The following is a 14,088-nucleotide window of genomic DNA, read 5'->3' as shown; positions in this document are numbered from 1 at the left end:
GAGTGTTACAGCTAAATTAATTCGCCCGAAACCGAGATAGCTATGATCCCTCTACACGAACATGGCAACCAAAACAAGATTGGCGAAACAGACTGACATATCCTAAATATAATAATATAGATAATCGAGCGGGCAAAATAACCGTAAAACATTCAAATACCTTTCCGGTCATTAGCGATGACATGAGCGGACGGGCGTAAAATCGATGCTGTAGTACAGGGTACAGCGCTGGTTACAATATATCGCTATCACAGAAAAACAAGTCCTATTCCAAATGTAATAAACGTTGAAGTGATATACGGACATATCTGTTGCATGATGTGTTTGTTTGTGCATCACTGTATAGAAAACAATACGTTTCAACTTTATAGGTTCGATATAAATTTAGTACATCACAATCGGAACTGTTTGTAATCGATTCAACAATCGATTCGTACCACGATTCGAATTGGTTTTTGTCCGACTCGATGCGATTTTTGCTTCGCTCTTAATAAACTGTCATTTTCAAAGTCTGTTAGCGATGAAGACATAAAGTGATTTTTTTTATGTTTAAATATTTTATGAAGTTGGTAACGTGAGTAAAAGTCATGTAATTTTTCTAATTATGAAGAAGTGTTCGTCGTTGTTTCATCCATTAGTTGTTTTGCTCTCTATAACTCCTAAACGTCTTGAACTGTCTTTACTTTTGCTGCTCAATACATTGTTGAAAAAATTTCATCAAATTCCCAAAATTAAGAATTATTAGTAATATCATTTCTTATAATATTAAATTCACTTCATAAGGACTATTTCAAATATGAACGTGAAACCTTCATTCTGTTGTATATATTAAATAAGATATGTCTAAATAATTTAATGATAAGAAATATTGTTTTAAATAATAATACGAACTATGAAAAAGCCCACCAAAACCAGTAACCATTTCTCATTACATACAAAACCGTCTTAAAAAATAAATAAAGAAACAATAAAGCTATCATTAACTTTAACAAGAGGTCAAAGGTCCCGTACGCTAGAAGCCAACAGTACTGTGTACATACGGAACCCCTCCACCTGCAGTAGGTGACACTGACGAATCATTAATTATCCCCCACCAAGACTTGACAACTCGTCACGAGACAGATCTCTCTTGGAAGTCGGATTTAAAACTGACTTTTAAAAGTCACTGTAATCTCGAACCTATCCCAACGAGATAAGGGTCACCTGTGAATTAATAGATTATAATATATGATTGCCACATCCAACCTATGATATATTTTTTTCAAGCATCACGGTAGGCCGATGTCGATGACCGCTCTTAAAGTTTTTGTTAAACTTAATGTGCGTTGTTCTGTAATTTTCAATAAGTACATATGTTTTTGTTTCATTATTAAAATGTAATCCTATAGGTTGTAAATGTAACGATAGATAAGTATTGAAATTAATCGAGCGCTAAAGTGTTATTTGAGTTTAATGTGGGAACAAATACTTGCCTCAGTAATCATATATAATTGGTTGTTTGTGTATATTTTTTCATTCTTCAACAGAATCACTTTGGAAAAACGTTAATGCGTTTAGATTCGTGGACCATCTTCTGATGACTTAGTCACGTAATTAGTCACTTACTGACAAATCGTGTACTGAGAGCTTGTCAGCATTCCTTTACTTTATGTAATTTAAAAGGAGCCAAGTCCCCTAAGAGATGAATCGTATGGAGTCTATAAAAAGGGATCGACGATAGGAACCTGCTAAGATTTTTTAGTTTTTACACGTCCCAGCTAAGTCTGACAAATTCAAAACAGGTACAAAACTATGGTGGCAGCAAATTGACGCCGATCGAACCATTGTCAACTTAATATCCTCTTGATAAGAGTGAAAGTGGCGGTGTTGAAAAAAAATAACATTGGTACATTCTTGGGCGTAAAAGGACCGTGCGCCCTTTCTTATTGACTTACAATTAATTTACCTTGAAATAGAAATTTGACCGTAAACGAATCCGAGCACCGTTCGTAACACAACAAATTCAAAGTTTTTCAAACCGATGATTTGATATGAGCACGCCTTCTGAGACCAAACCAGCAAAGCTTTCGTCTTAATTGTTTCACATGGACCGATGACATTGTTGGTAAAAACTAAATTGGTATTACAATTATACCCTTTTTGTCCCGAGTGCCTGTGATAGGAACACATGTCCCGGTCATTGATTAGTGCCGGAAACCGTCCATTAGACGGCGAATTCCTGCGACAATTGTATTGTGTCGCGTGATAACGGCCGCATTGCTAATTAATAAGATACATATACAATATGTTCGCGAGTTTAACTTGCTGAAGTCAGAAACGTCGAGTTCGAGTGAAACAGAATGTAAGTATTTCATGGCTTCACACGTCTCAATGGCGTCATTAAATTTCATTTTAAACCCCAACATGTCAGGCAAAGCGAAAGATAAACTTTTGTATAAGTAAATCAGTTAACTTAATAAACAAATACATGTGTTCAGAAGTTTGTAGACGTATTGTTACCATCAAGTTAGTTTAAATGGGGGCCATTAAGAGTTCTCAGAAGAGCAGTTGAAATTGCATTAATTTCCTTGGAACATTTCTGCTGTCGACAAATAATGAACTCGGTGACGTAACAAAGGGTAGCGCGGACGTTGTTATTATCAATTGACAAACTGAAATCTGAGAGAGAAATAATGCCGGATGGAGTTTATTGAAAATTTAACGGAAATCAATTTCATTTTATTCAAATAAATTTGTATATTTTTCTTTTGGAATCAAACTTGACAGACAAACGGTCGAGAATATATATTGCCGTAATCGAAGACTAATATTAATATGGGAATTCGTAGACCGAAACTTAGTCTGATATTTTATGCTATTTTTTTAAGAGCGTGATGTAAGTCGGGTTCAGTGACCTGAACCTGTTGCTTGTTTTTTTTATCACGTCTGAGTTTGGACACTCGTCTATTAAGCACTCAGTTTTTATTGCAACCTCTTAGTTATTGCCTATTGATTTATTGTCGCGCTAGCATGAAAAAGTATAAGTCAATGTATGTTCTGCTTCCGAATACAAGATCATATTCAGGAATTTTGAAAGGAATTTAATTGTTACATAATTTGTGTGTTTGTAAAACACTATATATTTCCTCTATCAGAGATCTCACAACTAACTAACGTACTCGTATATAGGTACAGGTAAGTGACCAAAGCATAGATCACCCTACTAAGCTATAGAACTTTAGAAATAAAATATTATAGCTATTACTCTTTTTCCATGTAAATCCCTATCACTTAAAACCACTACTTTGAAATAACAATTTAGTATTACAAACCAGAGACAACATGTTAATTTCGGGTTACACTCTTTCAAAACCATTCGTCTGTTTTTCTTATTCAGTTCTGAGAGGATTACACATAAATAATTTTTTTAGATAAGATATTGTAATAACTAGAAAAGACTCGCACTGAGTAGTCTAAACTATGCCGTATTAGTTGTGTCCCGCCCAATGGATAATGAATCGTATCGTGTTGTGATAAAATCAAAATTTCAATGACATATTATAATTTATTCCCCGTCTGCGGCGTTCTGTACAATAGCGAAAGATTTTGTAAAACATTGCCGCTCCTGAGCTTAATTCAAGTGCACTTTTACGACTTTTAAAGTGCCCATTACATGGGTAGGACCACGAATTTTAAGTCCGTCGCGAATAGATACACTTATAGCTACGACATATTCATTATTTCACCCCAAAAAAGTTTACCAAAAATGCATTTAAAGAGCCCAGGATTCACATAAATCCAAGTCACCCGGAGTATCGTAATTCTTTATAACGCGATATATATATATATATATATATTATATTATATATATATATATTCGTCTATAGACAAGCTAGGTAGTGCTTGACTTTTATTTTCCATGTAATGGTAGTTTCAAATAAATTCTTCGGTGCACTATCCCAGAATGGGTATAGATACTAATAAGTCTGCTTTTCCGTCGACAAAAATCGATTTTATATAATCTGATAACTTGATGCTGTCTATCTACAGATCAATAGAGGTATGGTTGAAGACAGGAAGACGTCATAGCGACATCCTAGAAGAACAGAAGACGAGTGAAGGAAGACTGAGAAGACCAGGGTCTACTATTGTACTGTGGCTGAAGTGTGACCAGGTTAGCGTCTTATCACTCTACATCTTTTCTGTCCGCTAGACCTGACCACAAGTTTTCTTTTCTAATATTTTTACTGTAAATTATTTAAAAAATCTCGTTAATTCTTTTTCCGGTAGTACTTACAATAGTTCAAACATTTTTAATTATTTAATTAAAACACAGTCAACTCTCCTTGTTTATATTAATAGATGCAATTTAATAGGCATAATAGAAATACCATTACACGTATTACCATATTAAAATGTGCATGTTCGGTCATTAGCTCCACTATTTACTTCTTGCATCTAGGTGTGTAAAAAACGTAAACAACGGGGTCACCTGCGCGCCGAGATTGGCAGGTGGTGCGCATGCGCATCTGCACTACGTTACGCATAAAAATACACTCTTTCACTATAAAAATAAAGTTCAATTCAGTCCGCGTACACGTCAGCAAAGGGTTGGGTTTTTTATTGCACATGCTAGTTTATTTTGACGTGAATCGTAGGGACCACCTCGGACGGTGTGTTGACCGACGATAGCGGAATTTACACGATGTGCTGATAATAAAGAGCGTGTTGAGTATTCGCATAGACAAAGTTTTCCAACATCTGTTTAGTAATTATCAATTTAAAACTTGACTCGATAAATTTGTTTATTTTTTTCAATTATCTTGTTTTTATTACAATTTTGTTGCTTATTCAAAGCGATTTCCATAAATTTGAGATAATATTACGTTTGCACTTTTGTTCATAGACTCGACGAGAGATCCATTAAAACTATATTTGTCTCGTGATATTCGTTCGCATATTTCTATTCAATAACGTGTATGACCGAAATTGAACATGAATCAAATTTTAAACAATGTTCTAGTATAATTTTCAATTAAAATGTATTATGGTTTTATAATGAGTCTGCGTCTTGTTCCAAGTAAGTACTACAACTCGTAGGCGGTCCCTGGACGCAACTGTAATATTCAATTAATATTGGCTGTTCATGAAAGTACTCGTAAGTCGTAGTACGAGTTGGTGTCATCAAACTGAACACTTGTAGTATCCAGGTTATCCTCTCATAAATCTTCGTAAATTATATTAAAGACTCAGATTAATTGAAGACAAACTTTAAAACTATAAGTGTTGGCTATGAAGATGCAAACTAGTTCTAAGGTAAACTTTTTCAATTATTATGGACTGTTATTTATCATGACTGTATTATAGCAAGATATTGTATCGCGCTCTAAATCCATTTAGGCTTAAACTCGGAGGAATAAAAAAAACGTTACAGATAGACAACTTTCATTTCATTTCTATGCTAAGAAAATTGTATTATTTAACCGATTTCAATATATAAATACTTGTAATTAAGGTATAGAATCGTTTAGCGATAATATAACAAAACCCTAATCTTAGTTAGTATTAAAATGTACATAAAAAAACCTATATTCCGATCATCGAGCAGGTGATGTGATAGATCGATGCTATGATAACCGAGTAATTTACTATGTGAAACATAACTTACACTCATTATTATAATTAATTTTACATAAAGTATGTAATTACCATATTCTTTTGCATGTTAAAAAATATATTTGAAGCTTATTCTGATTCTACGTTTTTTTTAAATTAGATTAGAATATTTTTTTGTTATCGCCGCTTTGTAAGGTGTTCATTAAAAATAATATTGCCAGTTAAAAAAACTGCTAGAATTTCTTGATATGTATCCTAGTGAACATCTGACAGCCTCCTGATAGCGTGTGCTGTAAATTAAGGATAATTATTATAGTAATTTAGAAAATCGGTAAAACCTTTTTAAGAGGCACGCGAGCATACACCTGTTGCAGACACTACACATACAGAACGTTCATTTTATAATTTTAATATAATTATTTATTAATGAATCTTTATGAAAATAATATTACACATCCTGTATCACGGATATGTCAACACCATTGATATATGTTGGAAATGACATAATAATCTAAACTTTCATTCGACACCAGATGAAGCCTTCGTTATTTAATGTTCAAAGTTAATAATCTTTTAATCCCCCCATTGAGAAGTTTAAAGACACTCTCATTAAATATATATTATTATAGATGATGCTAATTAAAAATTTAATTCGTTAAATTTAACGATCGCCCTGTATTTACAACACCTGCCTTTATTTCTATCTTCGTCCGTCATGATACGAGCATTACGATAGGTCATGCATACTCGTATGTAAGTACCTGGGTCTTGATATATATGTATAAGTTTGTTTTTTTCATTAAACTGAATGTACTGGAAGTATAAGAATTGGCTATTCTTTTATCTGAGAGTGAAATCATATAGAAAAGTATCGAAACTAAAATACATCAGGATTTTTTAAATTGATTGATATAGGTACTTCAGTGATTAATAAATATTACTGTCTGCCTGCATTTTCAAAACAACTTACTTTAATTCTGTTAATATTTTTCATTTCTTACAAATTTCGTTTTAATAATCGTAAATAATATTGTATGACAATAATGTTTCAAAAGTTGAAAAGTTATAAAAATCAATATTCAAATCTCTCAGCTTTTAGCTTGAATGTAGCGATGTCAAAGCTTTTATGCCTCTTTATTTGTCATAACAATTTGTGAAAGTTTTCCCTTCAAACATTCAAGCATGATTCAGAATTATATCAGAGTCATGAAATCAAACGATAGTTTCTAAATATGTATATAAAACCAGGGTATAATTAATTTTCATTTCTATTTATATTAAATAAAGTACGGGACTCACACAATACAGAACAGAATTATTGACATAGCTTCCAAGCCATCAGTTGCTCGTCTCGTCACACCATCATTAGGAATATTGACCGAAATCATTCTAAGTAGAGAAATTACCTTATAAATAACGCGTCATTTTCTCTTCACTATATGTAATTATGTATAACTAGTGTTTGAAGGGAAATGTTTTAGTATCTTGTATGTTCATTGCAGGTTTGTCAACATTTTTGTTTAGAATCTTAGATCTCAATTCTATAGAGTATAGCAGAAAATTTCAACTGATCGTTTTGCAATTTTGTGGGTATATTTAATTAACGTGACAATTCAAGTTCAGACGTATGACGTCATCCGGGATCCGATATGGCGGAAGAATTCTTCTTCATCGTCGCAAGAGTCTTTGCAGACTCGTCGTGGTCATCACGTATCAGGGACCCGCTTCACAAACCGCCGCCATTCCTCTCTGATTTCTGCCTTTTTGGCACATTGGTGCAAGTGAACGTCCGCAGCCGCTCTGATCTGATCAGTCCATCTCTTCGGTGTCCTTCCTCGTGGTCTGGTGTACTCTATTTGCCCCTGTACTACCAAGTGATCAATATTCCAGATTCCTATCTTTTGGGTAATTCGTAGTTTCATTGATCTTCCATTAGCAGTGTTTCTTCGGGCGCCTGGTTACCGACACCCTCATCACCGGTAGCACATTTCAAACCATACATCCCGGACCCAGAATAGCGCCTGCGCGGGTCACATGGGCATTTTTGTTTCCTTGATTCCGTGTACATGATGACTTTCTTGGGAAGATAGTTGCAGTGTATTCCCCTTGCCTTCTGCGCCAGCACTTTTGGGGCTATTTAGACCCCAAGGCTTGCTGTAGCCTCTTTCAGCCAGTTTCCCGGCTGGGCTTGTTACTATTATAATTATAAAATGACATTTCGATCGTAATACAATCATTGACATTTAAAAATAAACCTAATCTCGAACCCAGAGAACAAAATTATAGAGTAAAATAAATAAATAACTTTATTTCAAAAACAAGTCTGCGGAATCTAGACGGTATGATTAAAATTACTCTTGCAGAAGAAAATAAACATATCCACTAACTATTGTACAAGACTTAATGTTACAAGCACTCACACTATAACGCTTTGTGGGTATTAATACACACAATAATCGGAATATCTATTATGACTCTGTTCAGACCAGTGTTGTCAAAATTTATCGTGTTTAAATGGACTTGGTTACACGTGAAAGGAAATAAAATTTTGTAGCATCTGTATTTGTTATTCGTTTAATATATTTTACAAAGATATTTTCTGTATTACGCCTCTATATAGTGATCATATACCCTACTCCGTTCGCTTGATCCATATACAATAGTAATGTAGATTGTCAGTCGTATGTACCAGGTGTTTTTCTATCTATTCTCAATGAATTCCCTCGGTAAATATTCAACGCTGTGAATAGTTGAAATACCAATGTTGTAAAGAAAGGCTGTTTGTTTGTCAAACGTTTTTCAAATGTATAAATATCATGGTGTTCCTTGTCCTTGTTCCGTTACAAGACGTAAGCGAGGGCGTTTTAATTATTACTTCATTGATTTGGTTAAATCGTGATTTGTTTTTTTGAATTTATTGTGTTGAGGCAAAGGCTTGCATAAAAAATGAAATAAATTACATTATGTTTAACTTATATTTATAACAAACTCTTTATAGTAAACGACATGTACAATATATGCTGGGAATCGAGGGACCCAATCCTGCTCGTCGCCATAATTTATATCTTGTCATGCAGTGTACTTATTTCTTCGTTCAAGGACTTCTGATGTTAACGATATTCTAAGTACTTAAGCAAACACTACATTATACTTGAGAACTTGAGAAAAATTTTTTAACTTCAAATAACTTTCACAAAAAAAAAACAATCTACTATTGCAAATAGTTACCTACTAAAGTTGTAAATCTTACTATATGTGCTCCACATAATTTCTTGTCGTTACGCTACGTACGAAAGTAAAGTCAGAAGATTTTATTACAACGCGAGTTCTTATGTTTTAAACCGGCCCCCTCGGACGGTAGCGGGTAGCGGGTGAGGTGGCAGCGCCGCTCGTTTCACACCGGCCAAATTGTATAAGCCCATTTGCATAACCATTAAGGAGCATTGTTTATTTGGTTAAAATGACCCGACCGGTGGTTAGTATGTTTATTTTTTTTACGTGACCTATAGAGTTCGGTTTGATTTTATTTTCGTGTTGATTACTCCTTTGTTTTTGTTTGTTTATTAGCAGTGATGTGTCGGCGTTTTTTATTGTATTTGTTCGTTTGTAAAAAGCTGGGTTGGATTCAGCAACTAAAGTTATGTTATTTTCATTATGTTGAAATCCGTCGAATTCTATCGTACTACACTAAGTAACGTTTCAAATATTCCCTTAGTCAGGCTACTTTTTTTATTTAAGCACTATTTAACTAAACAAAAAAGCGACTTAACGAAAGACCATTGAACCTCGAAAATATTAAGCGTAAGAGATCAAGACATCAAAATGTGGGGTCATGTCGAGACTTGGGTAAATCATTTGAAGCTATTAATCACGACGCCGTTTGTAGTCGATTAGATCGTAAACTATTTATATTATAAAAGCGCTTTTTAAATATACATATATTATGTGAACTCAAAAATATACAAAGAATAAAATAATCATACCACAAATTACTTTATTAATAATCTGTAGTAATAATAAAAATTTACAATAAATAAAAAAACGGTGAATAGTATAGTGAAACGTGAGTTCGAAACGACTCCCACGACCTGTGCCAAGATATCACAAAAACTAAATAATTTTCTACGTACCGTCGTGTGCAAGCAATTAAAAGAAGTTTTGATGTTATTAAAATAAGTCGATGTGAGCAATCCGATAATTGAGAAAAAAACTACGAATAAGAAAAACTTTACTCTCTTTCAAGAAGGTTCAATAAAAAAAATACATTAATTTATAAATTCATACATATTATTAAGTTTAATAAACGTAATAACGTATAATTATTATTTAACCAAAACATCGTTTAAACTTACACAAGTAGGTAACGCCTTGTAATTACGCACAATAAATGTTTCCCATTTTACCATAATAATTAAACAGAGTTATTATTTCAACAATGCTTAGAAACCATAACTAAAATTATTATTTTTTTATGTGAGTGGTGGCAAACGAGCAGACGGCCTTCTTTATAGGCAGTAGTCACCGTAGACCATCGACATCCGCAACATCTCTGTTGCGGATGCAATGCCAACATTAGTCGTTGAGGTACGGGTGGGAATGAGGAAATGGCAGGAAAGGCTGGGAACAGGGAAAGGGCAACCGACTCTCTCACTCATCGGACGAAACGCAGTCATGAATGACTACTTCACGCTGATCTTCTGTGAGAGGGTGGAACTTCCCCGGTCGAGCCGATTTTGTTTGATGCCAACGCCTTCGGTTTTTGGCGCGAACTCGTGACGTTGCTTGTCTGTTTTTTTTTTTCAATCGTGATATTGAAAAAAATCAAAACAGTTCTGCCCATTGATAGTTGTTAATTGTTTTATGTTATAAAAAGTAATGGATCATGTCTCGGTGTGAGTTTGCTACGTGAGAATTGTATCTGAGTGATTGTTATTTGACCTTAATATTTATATTTAAATTCAATCGTGGAATTACAATTCATATAAGACACCGATGTTAGAAGAAATAATATAATATAATAAGTAATTAATTATTATTATTAGAGGCACGGATTAATCAGATCGTAACTTAAAATTCGAAAATCTGTTGTACTGTTAGTGGTTTAAACATGTTTGTTGATATTCCAATCAAATAATTTTATTTAAAACTCAGTATTATCATTAACGTGGTTATATAACACGTTTTTATAAAACGAGATGTTGAAATATAAGAAGACGTACATAACATAAATAAGCATTTAATTGTTTCTGGTTTTCCCTAACCGGTACATTAAAATAACCAAACGCCAATAGGTCACGAGGGAATATGGAAAAATATTATACATGTACATTATATGTATATATATTTTTTTGGTAATTAAAAAAACCAGTTTCTATATATAATTCCGTCTATGAATGAAATCATTGGTCATTTTACATTTGTTATGAGTTACACAGAAATTATTTTTGTAATATATGTATATCTGTAGAAAAAGATTGTGTTACAAAATAAATTGCGACGGAACAAAACTCGTAAGTATATAACACACGGAGAACGATATATTTATTTAAAAATTAAATATGTACTTTTAATATTGGCTTTCGATCGTTATTAATATTAAACAAGTGCTTAGTATTATGTATGTATCGTATTCTTCAGGTTTGTAGTAAATCTGAGTACAGAAATTCATTGGAAACGAACGAGTACTTGTAGCGTTTCAACTATGAGTAACAGCTTAAATCAGCGATTTTCATATGTTCAATAAATCGAGTATAAAAAATCAAAGGAAGACATCAGATGCTTTTACTTTTTCACATAAATATATATTGTATAAGTCGGAACGTTAGGTGTCAAGGCCGGTCAGCGAAGCCAGCAGCGGACAGTCGATTTATGACCGCGGCCGAGGACACAGCACGCTTTATACTTATAGATACGAGACAGGAAGCGACTCGCACGACGCGCCAAATTTAAATAACAAATATAATACCTATCATTATATAATATTGTTTGATCATATCTAATAAAATATCGCCAGTATTTTAAGTCAAAACTGTTTCTTTCATCTTAGAAATGAACGAGGATTGGTTTGGACGCAGTTAATTAAAGATGTCGCATTCGAAAACATAGAACGTCTTAGAAATGTTTTTCGTTACTTTCTTTTCTGTTACGAAACGATTGTGTAAAGTTTAGAGTGCATGTATCACTGCTGGCTGATGGCTGGAGACCCGACGCTACTTTGACAGCAGTTTGAAAATAGAACTAGTGGCCTCCATTAGAAAAAGACCGTTAAGTCGTTGACTCTGACTAAGAAATAAATATTTTTTGTTACGCTATGTATTTGAATTGATTTTATTTGTAGTATATATTTTTTTTAATTTAAATTTTTAGCAGACGTGAAATGAGACGCCCTTTATAGAGTAAACGCATTATAACGTTTTCGAGAGGCCTCAGGGTGTGTATGTCTATTGCCTAAGGCTGTTCAATTATACTAAAACGTTCTGCAGTCCTTTGAATAGGATCTGGGCTCGCTTGCAGTACTTTTGTCATTACGTAAACTGTTCTATTATTGCATTTTATGCCTTATCTCTTTAAACATAAGAAGTACAGACATACGTTTATTTCCAGATAACGTAAAGTTAAACTTCGCTCCTATTTTGTTCCATTCTATTTTCGTATTAGATTGATTAATAAAGTAAACTCAGTCTCTATGGCTGACGTTTATTTAAATTCAATTTGAATGCTTGGAATTCTTCGGTACGAGCTTATTACTAAGTACACAACCATAAACAATTATCGTTATGCTCACATGGAATAACGTCTACATTCATTCAGATCGATGATAATTTTTTTTACTAATTTACATATTATAATATTATTTAAACCTCGAATACAAGTCTTAATGAATGAGTACACCAACAGAGGATTGTTTTAAAAATTCCTAAACCGAAGTCAAGGTCGGACAAATCGTACGGTCCGAATTTTTTTAAGTTTCAGCTCGTATGTCGGGCGTTTAAAGCGATTTATAAAGCGTGACAGAATATATACGAGCACAGACTAAATATCAATTAAAAACGTCGGCGCACACGTAGGGTGCATTAAGACACGCCAGCGACGGCCGGACATTAAGTTTTCTGTTTTATTGACTGAATTTCGATCCTCGTGACATTAGTCTTAATGTAGGTGAATCTTTTATAACGTATATTTTTTATTGAGATGTAACTCGCCCGTACCGCTCTGATCAATAAAAACACGGAGATGATTATTAAATTTTATGGTATTATTATTGCTTTTTTTTTCATTCCCGTCTCGGATCTCATTTAGCATTTACGAACAACGATTCGCTTTAGCTCTTCGCTTGATATTTCCGTGCGCTATATTATATCTATAATTATTCTAGTCAGACCTTATGGGCCCATCCTGATGAAATCGGCCATTGATGTAACTTATCGCGAAAAGTAGTCAGTAGTTTAGTGGGCAACAAAAGTTTTATTACATTAACGTATTTGGCTATCACATTCGCCATTGGCAATGATTGCGATCTAGCCTTCGTGAAGATACGTGGCGCAGTACTCAGTGCCCGTATATTATTGGGACACAAACTATACTTAAATGGAACAGATCATAAAGATAATTAAATATTTTGCATAACCAACGTCAGTGGACACGTAATAAGACAATGTCGAATAGGAAACACTACCCCCTGAACTAGTTTGTATTATCAAACTAAGCGTCGCTAGTTTAATGATTTTCATTCATAAGTCTTCACATTTTACTAAGGATATCCTAAACTTTCGAAACTACCCTCGTATTCAAGCGCGTGTTGTTATCTAGTTACGTTTTCAATATTAAAACTATAACTTATACGATAATTTGAAATTCATTTGTCTGTAAACCTAATGATTAATACAAACATTTCAGCTAACTTGTATGAAGGCTGTATCTATAAATGTCGAAGATAATGCGAGGAAGCTATAATAATAATTACTGTACAAGTTTATGATGAACTGTGTTATTGGAAGGTTAGGTTGCTCCATACAAAATATAAAGAGGATTTAATATACGTAAAGAGTTATGAAGTCGGTCGTGTTGTACAAAAAGTCAAGAAAGTAGTATTGAAAAACCCATACAAATAGTGCAGTGACGAAGCGTTTTAGATTCAATAGAGATTAATGACTAGATAATAATTGAGTCCGAATCTAGAATTTTAATCAGTCTAGAGTTTAATGATCCTGACTGAGACAATTCCATGAGTTTTTGTATGCACTTCGAGTACAGTGACGTCAAGTTCATTGCCGAAACAACGCGCTCTTTAAATATTAATTGATATCTACAACATATTTATATAAAGGATAAACATATATATAACGTACATACATCACATTTTTAACAATGATTCCATATAAATTATATGTATGAGATACATGTTTGGAAAAACTGACATATAACTACAATTTTATATTTTAAATAGTTCATGCTAGCTATCATCTTTGATACGGGATTTAAAACCTATACGTT

At 33.5% G+C, this 14,088-nt stretch overlaps 1 protein-coding gene across 1 annotated transcript in view; it reads left to right on the top strand.

Annotated features, from left to right (window-relative positions):
- Positions 1–14,088, top strand: part of LOC116772334 (tRNA dimethylallyltransferase) — a 90,991-nt gene that overhangs the window by 72,962 nt on the left and 3,941 nt on the right. Inside the window, exon 4 of the mRNA XM_032664485.2 lies at positions 4,030–4,153. Within this exon, the coding sequence (XP_032520376.2) occupies positions 4,030–4,153 (124 nt within the window). The remainder of the gene's footprint in view (positions 1–4,029; positions 4,154–14,088) is intronic.

This window comes from Danaus plexippus, chromosome 12, assembly GCF_018135715.1.
Source record: "Danaus plexippus chromosome 12, MEX_DaPlex, whole genome shotgun sequence".
NCBI lineage: Eukaryota > Metazoa > Arthropoda > Insecta > Lepidoptera > Nymphalidae > Danaus > Danaus plexippus.
The sequence above is the reverse complement of the archived record's forward strand: the minus strand, read 5'-3'. Positions and strand labels throughout refer to the sequence as shown.